The following is a 21,898-nucleotide window of genomic DNA, read 5'->3' as shown; positions in this document are numbered from 1 at the left end:
AACAGCATATCTGTTTACAGCATGGTTTACTGAATATTTTAAGCCCACTGTTGAGATAGACTTCTCATAAAAAAAGATCCCTTTCAAAATATTACTGCTCATTGACAGTGCACCTAGTTACCCAAGAGCTCTGATGGAGATGCATGTACAAGGAGATGAATGTTTTTTTCATGCCTGCTAATTTAACATTCATTCTGTAGCCCATGGATCAATGAGTAATTTTTACTTCCTAGTCTTATTATTTAAGAAATTGGTTTTTAAGGTTATAGCTGCAATAAATAGTGAATCTTCTGATAGCTCTGGAGAAAATAAATTGAAAAGCTCCTGGAAATGATTCACCACTCTAGATGCCATTAAGAACATTTGTGATTCATGGGAAGAGGTCAAAATATCAACATAAACCGAAGTTTAGAGGAGTTGATTCTAAGCCTCATGGATAACTGTGAGGGGTTCAGCACTTCAGTGGAGGAAATCACTGTTTGGTGGAAATAGCAAGAGAACTACAATTAGAAGTGGAGCCTGAAGTGTGACTGAATTGCTGCCATCTTTTGATAAAACTTGAACAGATGGAATCTTCTTCTTGAGATGGAAATCTACTGGTAAATATATTGTGAACATTATTGGAATGACAAACGATTTAGAATGTTTCAAACATTGATAAAGAAGCGGCTAGGTTTGAGAGGATTGACTCCAATTTTGAGGGAAGTTCTACTGTGGGTAAAATGTTATCAAATGGCATCATATCCTGCAGAGAAATCCTTTATGAAAGGAAGAATAAGTCAATGCAGCAAATTTCATTGTTGTTTTATTTTAAGAAATTGCCATCCCATCCTTCAGCAACCACCATCCTGATCATGCAGCAGCCATCAACATTGAAGCAAGACCCTCCATCGACAAAATGATTGATTCACTGAAGGATCAGATGATTGTTAACATTTTCTAACAATAAAGTATTTTTAAATTAAAGCAGGTAGCTTGTTTTTTAAGATATGCTATTGTACACTTAATAGACCACAGTATAATATAAACATAACTTATATGTACAAGGAAACAAAAAAAATTGTGTGACTTGCGTTATTGAGGTATTTGTTTTGTTGTGCTGTGGTTTGGAGCCGAACTGGCAATATCTCTGAGGTGTGACTGTCCTCTCAATTCATCAAGTATAAAGTGGAAAGGGTTTTGGTGCATGAAGCCACCGAATGAACCATTGCTTGCGTGAAAGCAAGGTACAGAAGTAGAGTGTTTAGCTTTTTTCTTGAGGTCTTCATGTATTGCTAAGGCTTGCTTTCTCTGTAAAGAAAGCTTGCTCCTGATCACTTTAGACATTTAACTTAGGAAAATCTTGTGTAAACCAATATTACTTCTGAGTTTTTCTGCTATTTACTAATAGCATTTGAACTAATTCACATTCGAGAAATATGCTTTGTAGCAAAACTCATCTTTAGTTTCTTTAGAAAAGCTGTTTTATTGATAGCATCTTAATCAGTGATTGTGAAAGCCAAATCTTTGATCCTTGCCTTGAATTCTACTCAGGCTTTGTAGTTCAAAGACTTAAGTTTTACATTAAGCACTTGCCTCTTCTTACCCTGCACATCCCTGATTTTCTGGATTTCTTTTATTCTTGATTATAAACTGATTATTATTTTCCAAATTCATCATTTTCATGTAATAATTTGTTAAATACAACTAACAGTATTACCAACACACTTGTAATAGTCCATTTTCCCACTAGAGCTACTAGCTTTTGTGGTGTATTATCTGCCTTCTGCGATAGCTAACTGATAGTTTCACTGATCATTTCACCACTGCATAATATAAGTTGCTAATCTTTTAGCCTCCAATAACTTGCTTCCTTCCACCCAGCTCCTAAGCCTTTGTCATATATTTTAGACTGTTTAAGGCAACACCAGAAATCACTTCTCTGGTTTTTACTTGTAGCAGTTTGGATAAGCCAGATTATGCTGTGTTAATAAACAATGCAAGATCTCAGTGGCTTTGAAAACACGCTATGTGGCCAGGCGCGGTGGCTCACCTGTAATCCCAGCACCTTGGGAGGCCAAGGCGGGTGGATCACCTGAGGTCAGGAATTTGAGATCATCCTGACCAACATGGGGAAACCCCGTCTCTACTAAAAATACAAAAAAGTTAACTGAGCGTGGTGGTGGGCACCTGTTAGTCCCAGCTACTCAGGAGGCTGAGACAGAATTGCTTGAACCTGGGAGGCAGAGGTTGCCGTGAGCTGAGATGGCGCCACACCACCCCAGCCTGGGCGACAGAGCGAGACTCCCTCTCAAAAAAGAGAAAGAAAACATATGATGTGTATCCAGTACATCATATTAGCTGTTAGGGGACCAGGCTGAGAGCAGCCATCACCTGGAAGATTGCTAGCCACGGTGGCAGAAGGAAAAGAGGTCTGAAGGATTTCATATTGGTTGGCAAATGCCCTGCCTCTCCCTGTCACTTTTCATAATGTGCTGACTAGAAGTAGTTACAGGGACCAATCCAGCTAAAGGGAATGGGAGTTGTGGCGGTGGTTTAAAACCAACTAGGCTGGGCACGCTGGCTCACACCTGTAATCCCAGCACTTTGGGAGGCTGAGGCAGTTGGATCACTTGAGGTCATGAGTTCGAGACCAGCTTGACCACTATGGTGAAACCCCGTCTCTACTAAATATACAAAAATGACCTGGACATGATGGAGTACGCCTCTAGTCCCAGCTACTCCAGAGGCTGAGACAAGAATTGCTTGAACCCAGGAGGCGGAGGTTGCAGTGAGCCAAGATTGTGCCACTGCACTCCAGCCTGGGTGGCAGAGTGAGATTCCGTCTCCAAAAAACAAACAAACAAAAAAAGTATAGCCTACTATCTGCCTAGAAGGCTGAGAGCCTGAAATATTTGGAAAATGAATTAATGATTACTCTTTTTTTCTTTGTCTTTCTGATTTTTGTTTAACTCCTAGCTTTTGCTAGTTAATTGAATTTTACCATCACTCCTCCCTTGCTTAATTTGAGATAATTAATATGAGGTTTATTTAAATGATACTCATAGTAGTTCTCACATCTCCAAGTGAGAAGTTTTGGCACTTGTAGAATAAGGTTGCTAGGATTTTCCTCCTTAAAATATGAGGCATGAAACTGGTACAAAAAAATATGCATTTACAAGAATGATTGAGTTTAAATTATTTCAAGGTGTCTTTTGTCGTAATAGAAAAAGACCATGAGCTTTTGGAGTCAGGCAGGCCTGGAGTCAAATACTACCTCTGCCATTTGATGGATTCGCGATCTTAGACAAATTATTTAGCCTCCCTGAGCCATAATTTTACCATTTATAAATACAAGAAAGTATAAATATATGTATTCAGATGTCAGGTAAAACATGGTAGCATTTATCACCACTCCTACCTGAAATTCCATTAAAGCAAAAGTAAAATTTTCTTTTTTTAAAAAACGAATAAATTCACAAGGAAAAAGAAAATGGGAGAGATAATGGAAGGGAAGACAAAGGACTAGCATAGGAGTGATAGAAATAATTGTGAACTACTCATAGTCATAATATTAGTAATACTGGTTTTTTCCAAAGTTGTGATATAACTATATTGGGAGCATGAGGAAAGAGTTGGGAACAATAAGGTAAGAAAACTGTAGAGAAAGGCAAGGTAAGGCTGGGTGCAGTGGCTCACGCCTATAATCCCAGCTCTTCGGGAGGCCGAGGCAGGCAGATCACCTGAGGCTGGGGGTTCGAGACCAGCCTGACCAGCATGGAGAAACCCCATCTCTGTTACAATTACAAAATTAGCTGGGCATGGTGGCACATGCCTGTAATCCCAGCTACTTGGGAGGCTGAGGCAGGAGAATTGCTTGAACCCAGGAGGCGGAGTTTGCAGTGAGCTGAGATCGCCCCATTGCACTCCAGACTGGGCAACAAGAGCAAAACTCTGTCTCAGAAAAAAAAAAGGACAAGGTAATATCCGAAATTGAAAAAAAAAATCCAGAAATAGGAATATAATCAAATCATGTAGAAATATAGAATTAAATGGAGAGGGGGCAGCTAAAATAGTATTGTTGCCTCCAAGGAATGGGACTGAGATAAATTGGAATGTGGCCAATACATATGACTTGTAAAACTATGAATTTTTTAAATGATTATTTTGATAAAAAGTGAATGTAAAAATAAATCAGTCCCACCAGCCTGGGTAACATAGGGAAAAAAAAATTTCTCTAAAATTTTTTTTAAAAATTAGCCATGTGTGATGGTACATGCTTGTAGTCCTAGCTATTCAGGAGGCTGAGGTGGGAGGATCACTTGAAACCAGGAGGTTGAGGCTACAGTGAGCCATGATTGCACCCCTGCATTCCAGCCTAGGCAACGGAGTGAGACCCTGTCTTAAAACAACAAAAACCCCAAAGTTTTGTGGTGGTTATTAAATATAAATAATGAACAGTAAAAACTATTATAGTGGCTATGTCCATAGTAAGCATTTAATAAATACTAGTTTTCTTCTTTTTGTCAATTAGACGGGGTATGTATTTACAGTAATATCCATAAGACTCAGAGGATAGGTGGATTGGCTAAACAGCAGTGTGAGGTATGTCACAAAGCAAATTATATGCCCTTCTAAGCTTTTTAAAAATTGTTGTTGGATGGTTTTGTTTTTCTTGGAACCATATCAACTTGATGGTTATGGCTTCTTAGAATTTAGACTCCTATGCAACTGACACACACAAAAAAATCACCCAGTTACTGAGTGGAGGTAGTGAGCTATGCACAGAACAAATGTTAAAATACTTGGCAGCTTTGAAATTACTCCAATAAACCTGAAAACAATTATATTTAAACCTAGATTACAAATTATTTAAGGCCAAGGACGCATTTCTTCTCTTCTATAGTTACGTCAATTAGCTGATTTCCAGGGACTACAGTGCCTGCCCCACGACCACCTCTGTTCTGCGAACTCTCACTGTGGTGGACATGGTGATTGATGTTGAAAGAAAGTCAGCCGTATGAAGCTCTTGTGTGTTTCATGCCCACCACATTGTAAACTAGACTGTAAAGGCCCTGTGGATAGAGAGCATATATTTTGCCATATCAGTATATTCCATAGTATCTAAGAAAATGAATGCTGTCCAATATTATTTTATTCATCATATATATACTGTATGTTAGACACTGTGCTAAGCTCTCAGGATATCTTGGTGAAATGGACAGATGTGGCTTTGGCTGTTGTAGAATTTATAGTCCAACAGAAAATGTTTATGAATTCCTGTAATCCAGTAAAATAATGGCCCATACTGAAACATTTAAGCAGTTAAAAGCATTGTATATGTAAAGAGTTTAATAATTTTGGCAGGGCTCAGTGGCTCACACTTGTAATCCCAGAACTTTGGGAGGCTGAGGTGGGTGGATCATAAGGTCAGGAGTTCAAGACCAGCCTGACCAAGATGGTGAAACTCTTTCTCTACTAAAACTACAAAAATTAGCCGGGTTTGGCAGCAGGTGCCTACTGGAGACTGAGCTACTTGGAGACTGAGGCAGGAGAATCACTTGAACTCAGGAAGCAGAGGTTGCAGTGAGTCGAGATTGCACCACTGGACTCCAGCCTAGGTGACAGAGTGAGACTCTGTCTCAAAAAATATATAATAATAATTTTAAGCTATGTTTCTTGTGATTTAAATGCATGCTATAAAAAGGAAATAGTGGTATTATCTGATTATTTTTTCCTCTTTGCTTTTCTTTGTAGATAAGATGCTCCAACTCCCTTGCAGTTCTCTTCAGAAGAAAAATCACTAGTGCTCTGCCCTTGCCGTAATACCAGACCTGTTTGACTTATGCTTTGGTGCTGCAACACTGGAAGAATTGCACACAGTTTCCAGGAATATCTTTTTTTCATTTGAGTGATTCTTTGTGGATGAAAACAGATTTGAGTCTTAATAATTACCTTGTTTAAAAGCTGTTTTCTTTATAGTCTGAACTGCTTAATAAATTGGGCCGTTTACCAATGAGCCACACAGCCAGTTCTTGTCAGGAGCTGGTTGAAAGCTGTGCTGTGCATGTAGCAGGAATGGCACAAGAAGATAGCCGTCGTGGTCAAGTGCCATCTTCCTTTTATCATGGTGCCAACCAAGAACTTGACCTGTCCACCAAAGTGTACAAAAGGGAATCAGGAAGTCCTTATTCTGTGTTAGTGGACACCAAGATGAGCAAACCACATCTCCATGAAACAGAAGAACAGCCATATTTCAGGGAGACAAGAGCAGTGTCTGATGTGCATGCTGTTAAGGAAGACCAGGAGAATTCTGATGACACAGAAGAGGAGGAGGAAGAGGAAGAAGTCTCTTACAAAAGGGAGCAGATCATAGTGGAGGTAAACCTTAATAATCAAACATTAAATGTGTCTAAAGGGGAAAAGGGTGTCTCTTCTCAGTCCAAAGAGACTCCTGTTCTTAAGACAAGCAGTGAGGAGGAAGAGAGTGAGGAAGAGGCCACAGATGACAGCAATGACTATGGAGAGAATGAAAAGCAGAAGAAAAAGGAGAAGATAGTAGAGAAAGTCAGCGTTACACAAAGGAGAACAAGGAGAGCTGCCTCTGTTGCCGCAGCTACCACTTCCCCTACTCCTAGAACTACAAGAGGTCGTAGGAAGAGTGTAGAGCAACCTAAGCGTAAGAAGCGGGCCACAAAGGAGCCCAAAGCACCAGTCCAGAAAGCTAAGTGTGAAGAGAAAGAGACTCTGACCTGTGAGAAGTGCCCCAGGGTATTTAACACTCGCTGGTACCTGGAGAAGCACATGAACGTTACTCATAGGCGCATGCAGATTTGTGATAAATGTGGCAAGAAGTTTGTCCTGGAAAGTGAGCTGTCCCTTCACCAGCAAACAGACTGTGAAAAAAACATTCAGGTAGGTTTCATCACCGAGAGGGCAAACTTTTCAGGATAGAACCTGGCTGTTCAGATTCACCTGGTATCCGCCCAAGAGAATAAATACAGTAGAGGCTGAAGGGACAGATTTCACCAATTTATCATTTGAAAATCTCCTGCTTTGGTCTTTTCTAAACCAAGGCTTTTATATCAAAAGCATTAAATTTAACTGACGCTGGACTAGTGGGAACCCAGGCATACTGGAAGGGGGATCTGTTATAGCTGATTGACCAGGAGGTTAAAATCAACACCAACTTTGCAGAGCATTGTTGTAGGAAATGTAATAGAATTCATTCTGGCATCACCTCTGTGGAGGTAGGAGTTACTGGTAAAGGTTAGGAGTAGAGAAAAGTCCCTTTCTGGGTTTACAAGGATGCCAGATTCTAGTACAGCTGATGGGGACAAAAACCATAATGACTCAGACCGGTGGAAATGGAAGATCTTCAGCAGTGAGTTTGCTTTTACCATTGGAGAGATGACAACACTAAATTTGCCAAGAGGCTGAGCCCATGGGAATATGCAAACATTAAGCAAAGGCTGAGCTGGTTGAAAATGTTGCCCACCTGGCAGTAGGGTTACATAATGCCTCTGTACAGTATTGTTAAGGCAACAAAATAATGGTATTCAAACCAGGCTGGTGTTGTGAAAGGACTAGTATTGTGATAGGTTAAAGACGTATGCTAATTGTGTTATGTCGTATGGATTGCAGCTATATTGGTTTGCACACGCAAAAGCATATTAATGAATATTCATAAGAGGTAAGTCTATTCATGTATGCATAAGATATGTAACAAATATTTTGTACCATATTTAAGCTAAACTTATAAATTGTGTTGGTTTGTTTCTTGGAGCACTCCTAATATTGGTAGCCACCTTTTAAGTTTCACTTTTCTTCTGTTGCTTTTAATCAACAACTGAGATCATTGCTCTACTCTAAAGAGAGTTTAAAACATGGAAATTGCATTTGCTAAAAATTCACCGTTTTTGATTCATCAGTTGTGACTTGATCTCCAACACGCTGGGTAAAAAAAAGAAGAACGAGTCATGGAATCCATATCCTCCGGTAACTGCCAGTGCCCTGGCTTGGCTGGGAATTGTTTGCAACACTTCAGCCAAAGGGAGTGTGGTGCAGTGCTGCACCCTAGGGGTCAAACTTGGATTCTGTAACCATCCATTACTGAAAGTGCTCTTGATTTTTATATATAGGTTTTGTGAGGTTTTTAAACTTAAATTTGTTTAAGTTGCAGAAAAGAAAACATTTAATAAATATTTTTGTGTGTACTTTTAAACTTGTGTTTAAGTTTTGTGGATTCTGCTAAATGAACTTTATTCACATTCCTAAAGAACACTGTACTTTGTTCTTGTGTATAGATCCTAATAATCCTGATGACCTGGTAACAAGTAAAAACCAAAACCCAAGCTGGGCGTGGTGGCTCACAGCTGTAATCCCAGCACTTTGGGAGGCTGAGGTGGGCAGATCATGAGGTCAGGACATCCAAACCATCCTGGCTAACATGGTGAAACCCCATCTCTACTAAAAATACAAAAAATTAGCTGGGTGTGGTGGCATGCGCCTGTAGTCCCAGCTACTTGGGAGACTGAAGCAGGATAATCATTTGAATCTGGGAGGTGGATGTTCCAGTGAGCTGAGATCATACCACTGCACTCCAGCCTGGGCGACAGAGCAAGACTCCATCTCAAAAAAGAAAGAACAAAAAAAAAAAAACCTGACAAAAAACCTGTCCTATAACATGGCTGATAAGTCTGTCCTTTTCTAGAGCATTATCCAGCTAGAAGTTTATCTTTTAACTCTTCTCAGAGTTCTTGTTTCCTGAAGTGACAATGATGTTTAGAGATCTTTGTTTACAGTGAATATTAACATGTTACCTTAAGTATCCAAGAATTTAATGATTACCAAGGGCTTTCTAGTATTGTTTTGCTTTAACCAGAAATATTTTATGGTTAAATACATTATGCCTAATATTCCATGCTATTAATGATTCGTGATACAAGGAACTAGGCAGTGTGGCGTGTGTTTTCTAGATTCTTGCAAGAGAACTCTGGAACTGGTCTGTAAGGGAAAAAGGATAGGCTTAGGTTAATTAAAGTTTAGACTAAAAATTTTTTTTTAATTTTTTTAAGAAAGAGAGAGTGAGGCCAGGTGCAGTGGCTCATGCCTGTAAGTCCCAGCACTTTGGGAGGCCGAGGTGAGCGGATCACAAAGTCAGGAGTTCTAGACCAGCCTGGCCAACATAGTGAAACCCTGTCTCTACTAAAAATACAAAAATTAGCCAGGCATGGTAGCACATGCCTGTAGTCCCAGCTACTTGGGAGGCTGAGGCAGGAGAATCATCTGAACCTGGGAGGCGGAAGTTGTGGATAGCTGAGATCGTCCCACTGCACTCTAGCCTGGGCAACAGAGTGAGACTCCATCTCAAAAATAAAAAATAAAAATAATTTAAATAAAAGAGAGTGGAATTTAGAGATTATATTCTGCCAGAGGGTAGTATTGAAAGTATCAGTTACAGTTGGAGAATTATAAAATTTTAATCATTTGTGTTAATAAATGCTCCAAATGCATTTTCTAAGGCATAAAAACATTTTTATATTTCTACATACCTATAATACCTATACCACTAATACGTATTTTGTTTAATCTTGTTTTTATTATGCTAATTTAAAATTAGTTTATATTCTCTGGTAAACCCTTACTAACTGATGTGGAGGAGACAGCCACACTTGCTTAATACATAAATTTTAAAAACTTGAATCTCTTGCAACTTCTGTTTAAAAAAGCTTGGCTGGGCATGGTGGCTCACACCTGTAATCCCAGCACTTTGGGAGGCCAAGGCGGGTGGATCACGAGGTCATAAGATTGAGACCAGCCTGGCCAACACAGTGAAATCCTGTCTCTACTAAAAATACAAAAAAAAAAAGAAAGAAAATTAGCTGGGTGTGGTGGCGCATGCCTGTAATCCCAGCTACTTGGGAGGCTGAGGCAGGAGAATAGTTTGAACCCAGGAGGTGGAGGATGCAGTGAGTCAAGATCATGCCACTGCACTCCAGCCTGGGCAACAGAGTGAGACTTTGTCTCAAAATAAATAAGTGAACTTGAAAGTTCTTTTCATAGGTACAATACTAACTTCGTAATAGCAATTAATTCCTTGATGTTAGTGGAACTTTCTACTTTTTGTCTTAGTTTTTGCCATTGTTTTCATAATCCCAAAGAGTGTCTAAAAGATGCATCTTAGAAAAGAGAATGTACAGATGTTGGTGTTGGAATCTGGGCTCTGTGGAAGAATAGCATTTATCTGGACTCTGGCCTTGTGCCATTAACCTAAAGCACATCCATTTCATCTGCCAGTAGGCTGGTATGGCATTCTGTAAGCCCCTATAAATAAGATTATTTCTGTTTATCCTGCTCAGTGTGTTTCCTGTAACAAATCGTTCAAGAAACTCTGGTCCCTTCATGAACATATCAAGATCGTCCATGGATATGCAGAGAAGAAATTTTCCTGTGAAATTTGTGAGAAGAAATTCTATACCATGGCTCATGTGCGGAAACACATGGTTGGTAAGTTTTTCTGCTTTTCTCTCATACCTGTAATTTTCTCTTGTTGTTCTGTGTGCTTTGTGCCCTGGATTGGGCAGGATATGAGAAATTGCCCTATTCAGTTTTGACATGTTGAAACTAAATGCAATGTCTTCAGTAAGTATCATCAAATTGGATGGTATAGTCTTCTACACCCAGTTTCTTTTTAGCATTATTTTTCTCTTCAGACATTACTATTAGAGACTCACAAAGGCCGGGTGTGGTGGCTCACAGCTATAATCCCAGCACTTTGGGAGTCTAAGGTGGTCAAATCGCTTGAAGTCAGGAGTTTGAGACCAGCCTGGCCAACATGGCGAAACCCTGTCTCTGCTAAAAATACAAAAATTAGCTGGGCATGGTGGCACATGCATGTAATCCCCAGCTACTTGGGAGGCTGAGGCAGGAAAATCACTTGAACCCGGGAGGACGGAGGTTGTAGTGAGCCGAGATCACACCAGTGCACTCTGGTCTGTATCACAGAATGAGACCATCTCAAAAAAAAAAAAAAAACCTAACGCTTTACAGAGGATACCTTTTTAGTTTGAGCTTTTTGGTGGATTTGCTTTGACGCAAAGTACACTCTGTCTTGCAGCACACACGAAAGACATGCCATTTACATGTGAAACCTGTGGAAAATCATTCAAACGCAGTATGTCACTCAAGGTGCACTCCTTGCAGCATTCTGGAGAGAAGCCCTTCAGATGCGAGGTAAGGAATGTGCTACTCACAGACCCATGCCTAGGGGCTAGTATTTGCGTAAGTGGCGGACCAGTGAGAGAGAGGTGTGCCGGAACAGGAGGCACAAGGCTGCCTTTCACAGAACCTTCAGACATGGTCTCTGAGCTCGGTGTGTGCTGTCACTGTGAGGTAGAGAAATGTCACTTTTAACACACTGTTATCTCAGATTAGATTAACTTGGAAATAACACATAATGACTTATTTTTCTTTTCTCAGTGATTCTGAGAATTTGAGTTTACTTCAATGATTATTTTATGAGGAATTTTCCCTTTTATTAATAACTCACCTGCAGAAATATAGCAAAGCCAAATAGCTGACACAAGCAGGTTCTATTTGGAATATGAAAAATAAGCCTAATATTGGAGACTATGTTAGGGTGGGCTCAGGTAAAGCTACTGTGCTTGGCATTCAAAAATCTCCACTGTGTCCAATGCAGAACTGTGACGAAAGGTTTCAGTACAAGTACCAGCTACGCTCCCACATGAGCATTCACATTGGGCACAAACAGTTCATGTGCCAGTGGTGTGGCAAGGATTTCAACATGAAGCAGTACTTCGACGAACACATGAAAACACACACTGGTAAGAATTTCTTGGGAAAGGTACAGATAATGTCTCAAGCCCTTGTTGATGATCATCTGTGGGTCTGTTTTTAAAAAAATCAAAACTACAAATTTGCATTTGAAGCAAAATTCCCACTTTAAACCTAATATGTAAAAATACAGATTGGTAATACTGAAAAATTTAGCTTTGATATCTCTGGGATTGTTTAAAAAAAGATTATTTAGCCAGGCACGGTGGCTCATGCCTGTAATCCCAGCATTTTGGGAGGCTGAGGCAGGCAGATCACAAGGTCAGGAGTTCGAGACCAGCCTGCCAACATAGTGAAACCCCGTATCTACTAGAAATATAGAAGAAATTAGCCAGACGTGGTGTGTGTACCTGTAATCCCAGCTACTTGGGAGGCTGAGGCAAGGAGAATCACTTGAACTCGGGAGGCAGAGGTTGCAGTGAGCCAAGATTGAGCCACTACACTCTAGCCTGGGTGACAGTGTGAGACTCCATCTCAAAAAAAGGATTATTTGTGAGTGTCTTTTAATTTTTCTTTTAAGACAATGGGGTCTTTACTTGGGTTCAGGAACTCCTGAAATGGTATAAAATTTCTTCTGTGTATATGCATGTGTTATTTTCCTAAGGAAGAGTTCTGGACCTTTAAAGGTTGGAGGGTACTGGCGGACTGACTGCTTTAATAGAATACCCCTCTCTGTCTGTTTTGTTTTGCTTTTTTAAGACAGGGTATCACTTCCATCACCCAGGCTGGAGGGCAGTGATGCAATCTCAGCCTCCACCTCCCACACTCAAGCCATCCTCCCACCTTAACCTACTGAGTAGCTGGGAACAAAAGTGTGCGCCACCATGCCTAGCTAATTTTTGTATTTTTTGTAGAGACAGGGTTTCACCATGTTGCCCAGGCTGGTCTCGATCTTCTGGGCTCAAGCAATCTGCCTGCCTCAGCCTCCCAAAGTGCTGGGATCACAGGTGTGAGCCACCAAGCCTAGCCCCTCTCAGTATTCTTAAAGTTTGATTTGATACGATTTACCAAAATTCACTACTTGTTAGGAACATATCCGAATTCTGCGAGGTTAAATATTTTAATCACTTTGTGGTTTTAGGGGCATATGTTCCATAGCATGGATTTGAGTCTTACAAACATTTGATTATCCAGCTTCCAGGGAACTGGCTAAAATAGTAGCTCCCCTGTAAACACTATCATTGTATCACAGTCTAAACTTGATGTTCTGAGATTAGCCAGCCATCTTTGCATAAATTGAACAGGATTCTAAATAAAACCTAATCACAGGATTCTAGGTTCCATTCATCTACAGAGTACTGGAGGTAGAAAGAACAGAGATAATCTTGCTTAGCCTGCTGTTCATTTGCTTACCTAGTGGTGAGGAAATTCTGCCCATGGCTGGATCTCTTTAGTTCCCAGTTCTCGGTTGAAGCTTAAAGAAAAATGCCCATCTAGTGGGCTTCTTTCTCATTCAGAATGGAGCACCCTCAGATTTTAAGGATTTTTAGGCTAGATGAAGAGTTATGAGAGCAGTTTAATTAGTTAAATTAGACCTGAAAAGAAAATAACTTTGAAGATGTAGCCAAATAGACCTGGTGTGGTGGCTCACGCCTGTAATCCTAGCACTTTGGGAGGCCGAGTTGGGTGGATCACCTGAGGTCAGGAGTTCGAGACCAGCCTGGCCATCATGGTGAAACCCCACCTTGTTAAAAAAAAAAAAAAAAAAAGAAATTTTTTTTCTATTAAAAAAAAAAAAAAGACGTAGCCAAATAGCAGCATACATCAGAATAGTTAACAGAGTCTCCTTATAATTTGGTGGCTCTTGGATAGGTTCTTAGTTCTAGTATCATTTTTAGGGTTTTTGTGTGTGTGTAATATGGCAAGAAACCACGGAACTAAACAGAGCGTAAGTTTTTGGAAATTTTGGGTTGTTTGGTTTTTTGTTTTTTTTTAGATGGAGTCTCTGTCACCCAGACTGGAGAGCAGTGGCATGATCTTGGCTCACTGCAACCTCCACCTCCCAGGGTTCAAGCAGTTCTCTTGCCCCAGCCTCCCAAGTAGCTGAGATTACAGGTGTGCAACACCATGCCTAGCTAAAGTTTTTTGTATTTTTTAGTAGAGGTGGTGTTTCACCATATTGGTCAGACCGGTCTAGAACTCCTGACTTCAAATGATCCACCTGCCTAGGCCTCCCAGTGTGCTGGGATTACAGCTGTGAGCCACCACTCCTGGCCAGAACATAAGGTTTTTTTGAAGGCAGAAGTAGTGTCATATTTACACACACTGCTTGGCACACAGATGCTTGGTAAATGTCACAGAATTAAAAGGAACCTCTAGCACTTTAGTCTCTGCCTCTGTACCCCCCTTATCTTCCCTGCCTGTCTCCCTGTGTTTCTTTCTCCCCATTGCTTCCTCCCTCCTTCTCCTGTATTTCTTTCTTTCTTCTTCTTTGTCCTTTATTTCTTTAGACCCTTAAATGTTCATAATGGGAAACTGAAGTGTTTCTTTCATGATTATTTTAGTTATTGTATAAATTTATGTTGAATATTCTTCTTTGACCAAATAGGCAAACTGAATACTTCTTGTTTCTTCTAAATGAATGCAACTACTTAAATTCCCTCTCAAAATTTTTTTTTCTTTTTCTTCTTGAAGAGTTTTACTCTGTCGCCCAGGCTGGAGTATAGTAGTGTGACCTCCACTCACTGCAATTTCCACCTCCCAGGTTCAAGCAATTTTCTTGCCTCAACCTCCTGAGTAGCTGGGACTACAGGTGTGTACCACCATACCTGTCTAATTTTTGTATTTTTAGTAGAGATGGAGTTTCATCATGTTGGCGAGGCTGGTCTTGAACTCCTGACCTCAGGTGATCCACCCACCTCGGCCTCTCAAAGTGCAGGGATTGTAGGCGTGAGCCACTGCACCCGGCTCCCAAAAAATTTTTTTTTTTTTTTTTTTTTTTGAGACGGAGTTTCGCTCTTGTTACCCAGGCTGGAGTGCAGTGGCATGGTCTCAACTCTCTGCAACCTCCACCTCCTAGGTTCAAGCGATTCTCCTGCCTCAGCCTCCCCCGGCTAATTTTTTGTATTTTTAGTAGAGACGGGGTTTCACCATGTTGACCAGGATGGTCTCGATCTCTTGACCTCGTGATCCACCCGCCTTGGCCTCCCAAAGTGCTGGGATTACAGGCGTGAGCCACCACGCCCGGCCCCAAAATTTTTATCTTTCTCATTAAAAGTGTAATTCATACTCAGCCAGACATGGTTGCTAATGCCTGTAATCCCAGCATTTGGGAGGCCGAGGCAGGTGGATCTCTTGAGCACAGAGGTTCGAGACCAGCCTGGGCAACATGACAAAACCTCATCTCTGCAAAAAATACAAAAGTTAGCCAGGGGTGGTGACACATGCCTGTGGTCCCAGCTGCTTGGAAGGTTGAGGCAGGAAGGATTGCTTGAACCCAGGAGATCAAGGCTGCAGTGAGCTGCAATTCTGCCACTGCACTCCAGCCCGGGTAGCAGAGCAAGACCTAGTCTCAGAAAACAAGACAAACCAAAAAAAGGGTAACACACACTTATTAAAATATATTAGAAACTATGAAAATTACAAACAAAATAAAATCTCATCACCCAGGAGATTACCACTCTTAACATTTTGGCATACACCCAGTAAAAAAAATTCAGTTCTTTAGTTTCCTAACACACATATGGACGATAGTTTGTATAAATGTTTATGTGTTCATGTGTATAGTAACAAAACAAGTGTTGGGTCTTCATTGTAACCTGCTTTTTATTTTACTGTATTATGTCATTATTAGCAATATAATTTTAATGGCTATATAATATTTCTTCTTGTAAATTTGCTATAATAATAGCTATACGTGTGTATAATAATACACAGGTATGTCAGGTATTAGCTTAAGTGCTTTATCTCATTTAATGTACCCTTTGCAACAATCCTATAAAGGAAGGATGGTTTTTTCGGGTTTTGTATTTTTGTTTTTTTGAGACAGAGTCTTGCTCTGTTGCCTAGGCCAGAGTGCAATGGCTGGATCTCCATTCACTGCAAGCTCAACCTCCAGGGTTCAAGTGATTCTCCTGCCTCAACCTCCCAAGTAGCTAGGATTACAGGCACGTGCCACCACACCTGGCTAATTTTTTTTGTAGTTTTAGTAGAAACGCGATTTTGCTGTGTTGGCCAGTCTGGTCTTGAACTCCTGACCTGAGGTGATTCACCTGCCACGCCCTCTCAAACTGCTAGGATTACAGGCGTGAGCCACTGCGCCCGGCCAGTAAAGGATGTTTTCTCCATTTATTTAGCCAGTTCTCTGCTAGACATTTAGGTTATTTCTGTTTCCAGTTTTTCTACTGTTATAAATAGCCACAGGCCAGGCAGTGACTCATGCCTGTAATCCCAGCACTTTGGGAGGCTGAGGTAGGAGGATCACTTGAGCTCAGGAGTTCAAGATCAGCCTGGGCAATATAGTGAGACCCCCATCTCTATGTTTAAAAAATTATTTTTAAACCCAGAGGGAAAATTTGCCTTATTTGCCCAGCCCTTTATAATTTAAATAAAATCCTTGCTGATTTGATAGGTGAGAAATGATTTATTATATTAACTTGCATTTATTATTAAGTAAGATTGAACATTTTTATTTGCTTGTAGTTATCAATGTATTTTTTGAATTACTTGTGCCTTTTCTGTGCTCATCTTTCCATTACAGTGTTTGACTTTTTTTATTTCATTAATATTGAAATACTTTCCCCTGGTTTGTCATCTGCCTTTTAATATTATTCATAGTGTCCAAACTGGGAAAGCAGCTAGATGGTGAAGTTGGACAAATCTGGCTCTGCCACTCACTAGCAGAATTGTGTACCTCTCTAGGCCTCTGGTTTGATATTAAGTAAGAATGACAGTAGTACCTAAAGGGTGCAGGAGAAATGTTAACATTTTAGAGAAGGATTAGCTTTAGAGAGGGAAGGGAATAGGTCTCTAAGGCTGAATGAAACTACGTTTAGAGACAGCAGTGTGTTTTGGTGGGGATTAAGCTTGTTGTATGAACTGACAGTATTGGACTGTTTCTTTGCAGTTAAAGAGAAATGAGGCACACCGTATCTAGGAAGGCTGACCAGCCATGAGTCAGGGCTTACTAGGAAGGTGTAGACATAGGGCGAGTTCAAAATAGAATACCTACTGATTTTCCTTGTACCAGGCACAGTGCTACGTGCCTAGAGACACAAGGATGGATCAAGACCTGGTTTCGTGTAGTCTGCTGAATGGTAGTGGTGATGTTGATGATGATGATAATAGCAGGTAAAATGCACTGAGTATCTGCTATGTACCAGATACTGTTGTAAGCACTTCGCATGTGTTTTGCATCACAGTAATCTATTAGAGAGATTATTATCTTTATTTACTTTTTTGAAATGGAGTCTCGCTCTGTTACCCAGGCTGGAGTGCAGGGGTGTGATCTCGGCTCACTGCAACCTCTGCCTCCCAAGATCAAGCAATTCTCCATCTGAAAAAATAATAAAATAAAATAAAATTCTATGAGCAGCTGTGCGTGGTGACTCACACCTGTAATCCCAGCACTTTGGGAGGCCGAGGTGGGCAGATCACGAGATGAGGAGTTCAAGACTAGCCTGGCCAATATGGTGAAACCCTGTGTCTACTAAAAATACAAAAATTAGCTGGCCATGGTGGTGTGTGCTGATAGTCCCAGTTACTTGGGAGGCTAAGGCAGGAGAATCACTTGAACCTGGGAGGCAGAGGTTGCAGTGAGCCAAGATTGTACCACTGTACTCCAGCCTGGGCAACAGAGTAAGACTCCATCTCAAAAAATAAAAAAAAACCTATGGTGATGACAATGAATGAGATTAAAGTGATAGACAAAATAGAACTTGGTGAATTGATTGGATATCAGTACTATCACAACAGTATTCAGTCACCAAGTTTGAATGAACTTGGTGATTGATTGGATATCAGTAGTGTCAAAGGGAAGAATAAAGGATTAGTCCCAGGTGTGGGGTATAAAACTGTCAAGGTAGAGAATAGTAGAGGGCAGAGCAGGTTTGCTAGATAGGATAATGACCTTAATTTTGCATTTGTTCTGAGATATCTCTGCGGCATTCAAATAAGCAGTTTGAAAAATGGGTTTAAAGTTCAAGAAGGATTTTGTTTAGATGTATATATGTATGTGTGTGTATATGTACGTGTATGTGGGTATGTGTGTATATATATATGGCTTTCTGATTCTGCTCAAGGATATTCACACTAAGGAAACTGGAATGCTTATGTTTATTGGACAGATCACATACAAAAGACAACTAGCCAAATTCTTGCTCTTTTCTTTGTTGAGATGGGGTCTCGCTCTGTTTCCCAGGCTGGAGTGCAGTGGCATGGTCTCAACTCTCTGCAACCTCCACCTCCTAAGTTCAAGCGATTCTCCTGCCTCAGCCTCCTGAGTAGCTGGAATTACAGACGCACACCACCACTCCCTGCTAATTTCTATATTTTAGTAAAGATGGGGTTTCACCATGTTGGTCAGGCTGGTCTTGAACTCCTGACCTCATGATCCACCCACCTCAGCCTCCAAAAGTGCTGGGATTACAGGCATGAGCCACTGTGCCCGGCTACATTGCTGTTTCTTACTATTAGCTTTATCTACATGTAACAGGTCATATCTTTAGATATGTTAATATACATGCTTTTCCAGTTACCCTGATGAATTTAGGTGTTACTGTATCTTCTTGCCACCTATTTACCAGCTCTTCCTTAAAGTCGGACATTGTACAGGTAGTTGATTTTTAATGTTACATTTGTATTTATCCTTGTTTCAACCTCATTGTAATCTTACCTTGAGGTTTCAGAGAAACCTTAGTATCAACCATTAAGCACATTTAGGAGATGGAGCCTAATGAATAATGAGATTAGAGGCAGATGGTATTATGGGTTAATGTCAAGTGAGGGTCTAGAACAACAAATGTGGACATTAAGAAGTGAATAAAAGATTACTAAGCAATAAAAAAGACCAATTTTAATTTGAATCCATGCATTTGTAATAGGCTGTTTCTAATAGTTTTTTATCTTTCTGTGGCAAATCACTTATAGCATAGAAGACCACAAATAAGAGATGATAGAGATATCCAGGAGTGGGATTTGAGCCATAAAAAACCTAAATATTCATACGTTGAGGAACTGCTCAGGGAATCCATTTTGTCTATGAGTGGTGTCTGGTGTTCTAAGAAGTGATTAATAAATAACGTGAAGAGGATTTGCTCATACCAGACTAAAATTCAAAGAAGAAGGCCTTTGGCTGTGTTTCCGTATGGCTGTTAGGTTTGAAGAATACTAACTCTGAAGTCATGGAGCGGGGGAACTTACAGGTTAATCAAACAGATGTGCTTTTAAAGTATTTTGTTATACAAGTAAATCATATTTAGTTTAGGAAAACAGAAAATACATGGCCAGGCACGGTGGCTTACATCTGTAATCCCAGCACTTTGGGAGGCTGAAGTGGGTGGACCACTTGAAGTCAGGAGTTTGAGACCAGCCTGGCCAATGTGGTGAGACCTGTCTCTACTAAAAATACAAAAACTAGCCGGGTGTGATGGTACATGCCTGTAGTTCCAGCTACTTAGGAGGCTGAGGCAGGAGAATCGCTTGAACCTGGGAGGTGGAGGTTGCAGTGAGCCGAGATCATACCACTGCGCTCCAGCCTGGGTGACAGAGCAAGACCCTGTCTCAAAAAAACAACAACAACATATAACCATAAAAAGTAAAACATCACCCATAATCCTATTACCTAGAGGTAATCACTGGTAACGTTTGTTATATATTTTTCCTTTTTTTTTTTTTTTAATAGAGTTGGGGGTCTCACTGTGTTCGCCAGGCTGGTCTTGAACTCCTGGCTCAAGCAATCTGCTCTGCCTCAGCCTCGCAAAGTGCTGGGATAACAGGTGTGAGCCACTATGCCTGGCCAGTTGTATTTCTTTCCATGCATATATATATTTTTAAAAGTAGAAAATACCATGCATGCATTTTCTTTGTTTTTGTTTGTTTGTTTGTTCGTTTATTTTGAGATGGAATCAGGCTCTGTCACCCAGGCTGGAGTACAATGGTGTGATCTCGACTCACTGTAACCTCTGCCTCCTGAGTTCTGATTCTCCTGCCTCAGCCTATCCAGTAGCTGGGACTACAGGCACGTGCTGCCACACCTGGCTAATTGTTGTATTTTTAGTAGAGACAGGGTTTCACCATGTTGGCCAGGCCTGTCTCGAACTCCTGACCTCAAATAATCCACCTGCCTCAGCCTCCTAAAGTGCTGGGATTACAGGCATGAGCCACCACGCCTGGCCTCATACACGCATTTTCATAACTTGCTTTTACTCAGTAGATCATAGATATACTTAATAGATTATACATTTTCATGTTAATAATTTACATTTCTGTACTTTATAACGTTGTTGTTCTGAGACCGCATCTCGCTCTGTGGCTCAGGCTGGAGTGCAGCAGTGCAATCTCAGCTCATTGAAACCTCTGCCTCCCAGGCTCAAGTGATTTTCCCACCTCAGCCCCTTCAGTAGGTGGGACTGCAGACGCACACCACACCTGGCTAATTTTTTGCATTTGTTTGTAAAAACAGGGTCTTGGCATGTTGCTCAGGCTGGTCTCAAACTCCTGGGTTTAAGCAATCCTTCTCCCAAAGTGCTGGGATTACAGGTGTGAGCTACCTTACCCAGCCTGTAACATTGTTTTCAGTAGTGTTTTCCATCAAACAAATATACCATAGTTGATTTGCTCAATTCCATTTAACACAGAAGTTGAAGGGCTTTTGTTTGTTTTTTAATGTATAGACAGGGTGCCACTGTGTTACCCAGGCTGGTCTCGAACTCCTGGCCTCAAGTGATCCTCCTGCTTTGGCCTCCCAAAGTGCTGGGATTACAGGCATGAGCTACCATGCCCTGCCAGAAGTTGACGATTTTAAGACATTGGAGGAAATAGATTAGAAAGAAGGAAAACAAACTGGGCTCAGAATTCATCCAGAAAGATGAATGAGTTACAGTAAGGAGCCTAGCCATGGCAGTGATTGAAGAATAAAAAGCGTAAAGAGGGCTGGGCTCGGTGGTTCACACCTGTAATCTCAGCACTTTAGGAGGCTGAGGCGGGTAGATCACTTGAAGTCAGGGGTTTGAGACCAGCATGGCCAACGTGGTGAGAGCCTGTCTCTACTAAAAATACAAAAATTAGCTGGGTGTGGTGGCTCGTGCCTGTAATTCCAGCTACTCCAGAGGCTGAAGCAGGAGAATCACTTGAGCCTGGGTGGCAGAGGCTGCAGTGATCTGAGATCGTGCCATTCACTACACTTCAGCCTGGGCAACATAGCTGGACTCCGTCTCAAAAAAAAAAAAAAATGTGTAAAGACAAGAGAAATATGATAGTCTGAAAATAATGCTGATAGATATGGAGAAAATGGACTCTTCAGTCTCTCAGGAAAGTGGAAAATTCTGGCTTCCATGAAGAGGCCATAGGGGATGTCAGTTTTCTACTATAATGAAAAGCTGAAGACAAGAAATTTGAACTATGATAGTTGTTTGCTCCTAGTAGTATAAGAGGGGTCCCGGGGTGCAGGGAATGAAAAAAAAGGAGTCCTAAAGTAGATGAGAAAGTAAGAAAATACATCCCTTCATATATGCAGAAAGGCACATTGAGTGATTTGTGAAGTACTGTGGTTTTCATGTCAAAAACATAAACTCTAGAACCAGGCTGTAGATTTTAAATTCTAACTCTCCATTAGCATATAACTTTGGGCAAGTTTATTAATTTCCTTGTGAGTAAAATAAGGGGTAATAGTATACCTGCCTCATACAATCACTGTTAGGATCACCAAGGTTAATAGTCATAAAGCAGTTAGCAGTGCCTGGTACACAGTAAGACCCAATACACAGGAGTAGAATAAGCATACCAGGCTGGGCATGGTGGCTCACGCCTGTAATCCCAACACTTTGGGAGGCTGAGACGGGTGGATCACAAGGTCAGGAGTTCGAGACGAGTCAGGCCAACATGGTGAAACCCCGTCTCTACTAAA

The 21,898-nt window shown here is 40.9% G+C and overlaps 1 protein-coding gene across 1 annotated transcript in view; it reads left to right on the top strand.

The window, feature by feature from the left end:
- The window catches only part of ZNF652 (zinc finger protein 652), a 64,811-nt gene that overhangs the window by 37,603 nt on the left and 5,310 nt on the right, over window positions 1–21,898 (top strand). Inside the window, exons 2-5 of the mRNA XM_017540084.2 lie at window positions 5,737–6,894; window positions 10,341–10,488; window positions 11,099–11,214; window positions 11,681–11,825. Of these exons, the coding sequence (XP_017395573.1) occupies window positions 5,995–6,894; window positions 10,341–10,488; window positions 11,099–11,214; window positions 11,681–11,825 (1,309 nt within the window). The 5' untranslated portion in view covers window positions 5,737–5,994. The remainder of the gene's footprint in view (window positions 1–5,736; window positions 6,895–10,340; window positions 10,489–11,098; window positions 11,215–11,680; window positions 11,826–21,898) is intronic.

Source organism: Cebus imitator, unplaced genomic scaffold (genome assembly GCF_001604975.1).
Source record: "Cebus imitator isolate Cc_AM_T3 unplaced genomic scaffold, Cebus_imitator-1.0 Scaffold123, whole genome shotgun sequence".
Classification (NCBI taxonomy): Eukaryota; Metazoa; Chordata; class Mammalia; order Primates; family Cebidae; genus Cebus; species Cebus imitator.
This window is presented reverse-complemented; position numbering and strand designations above follow the sequence as displayed.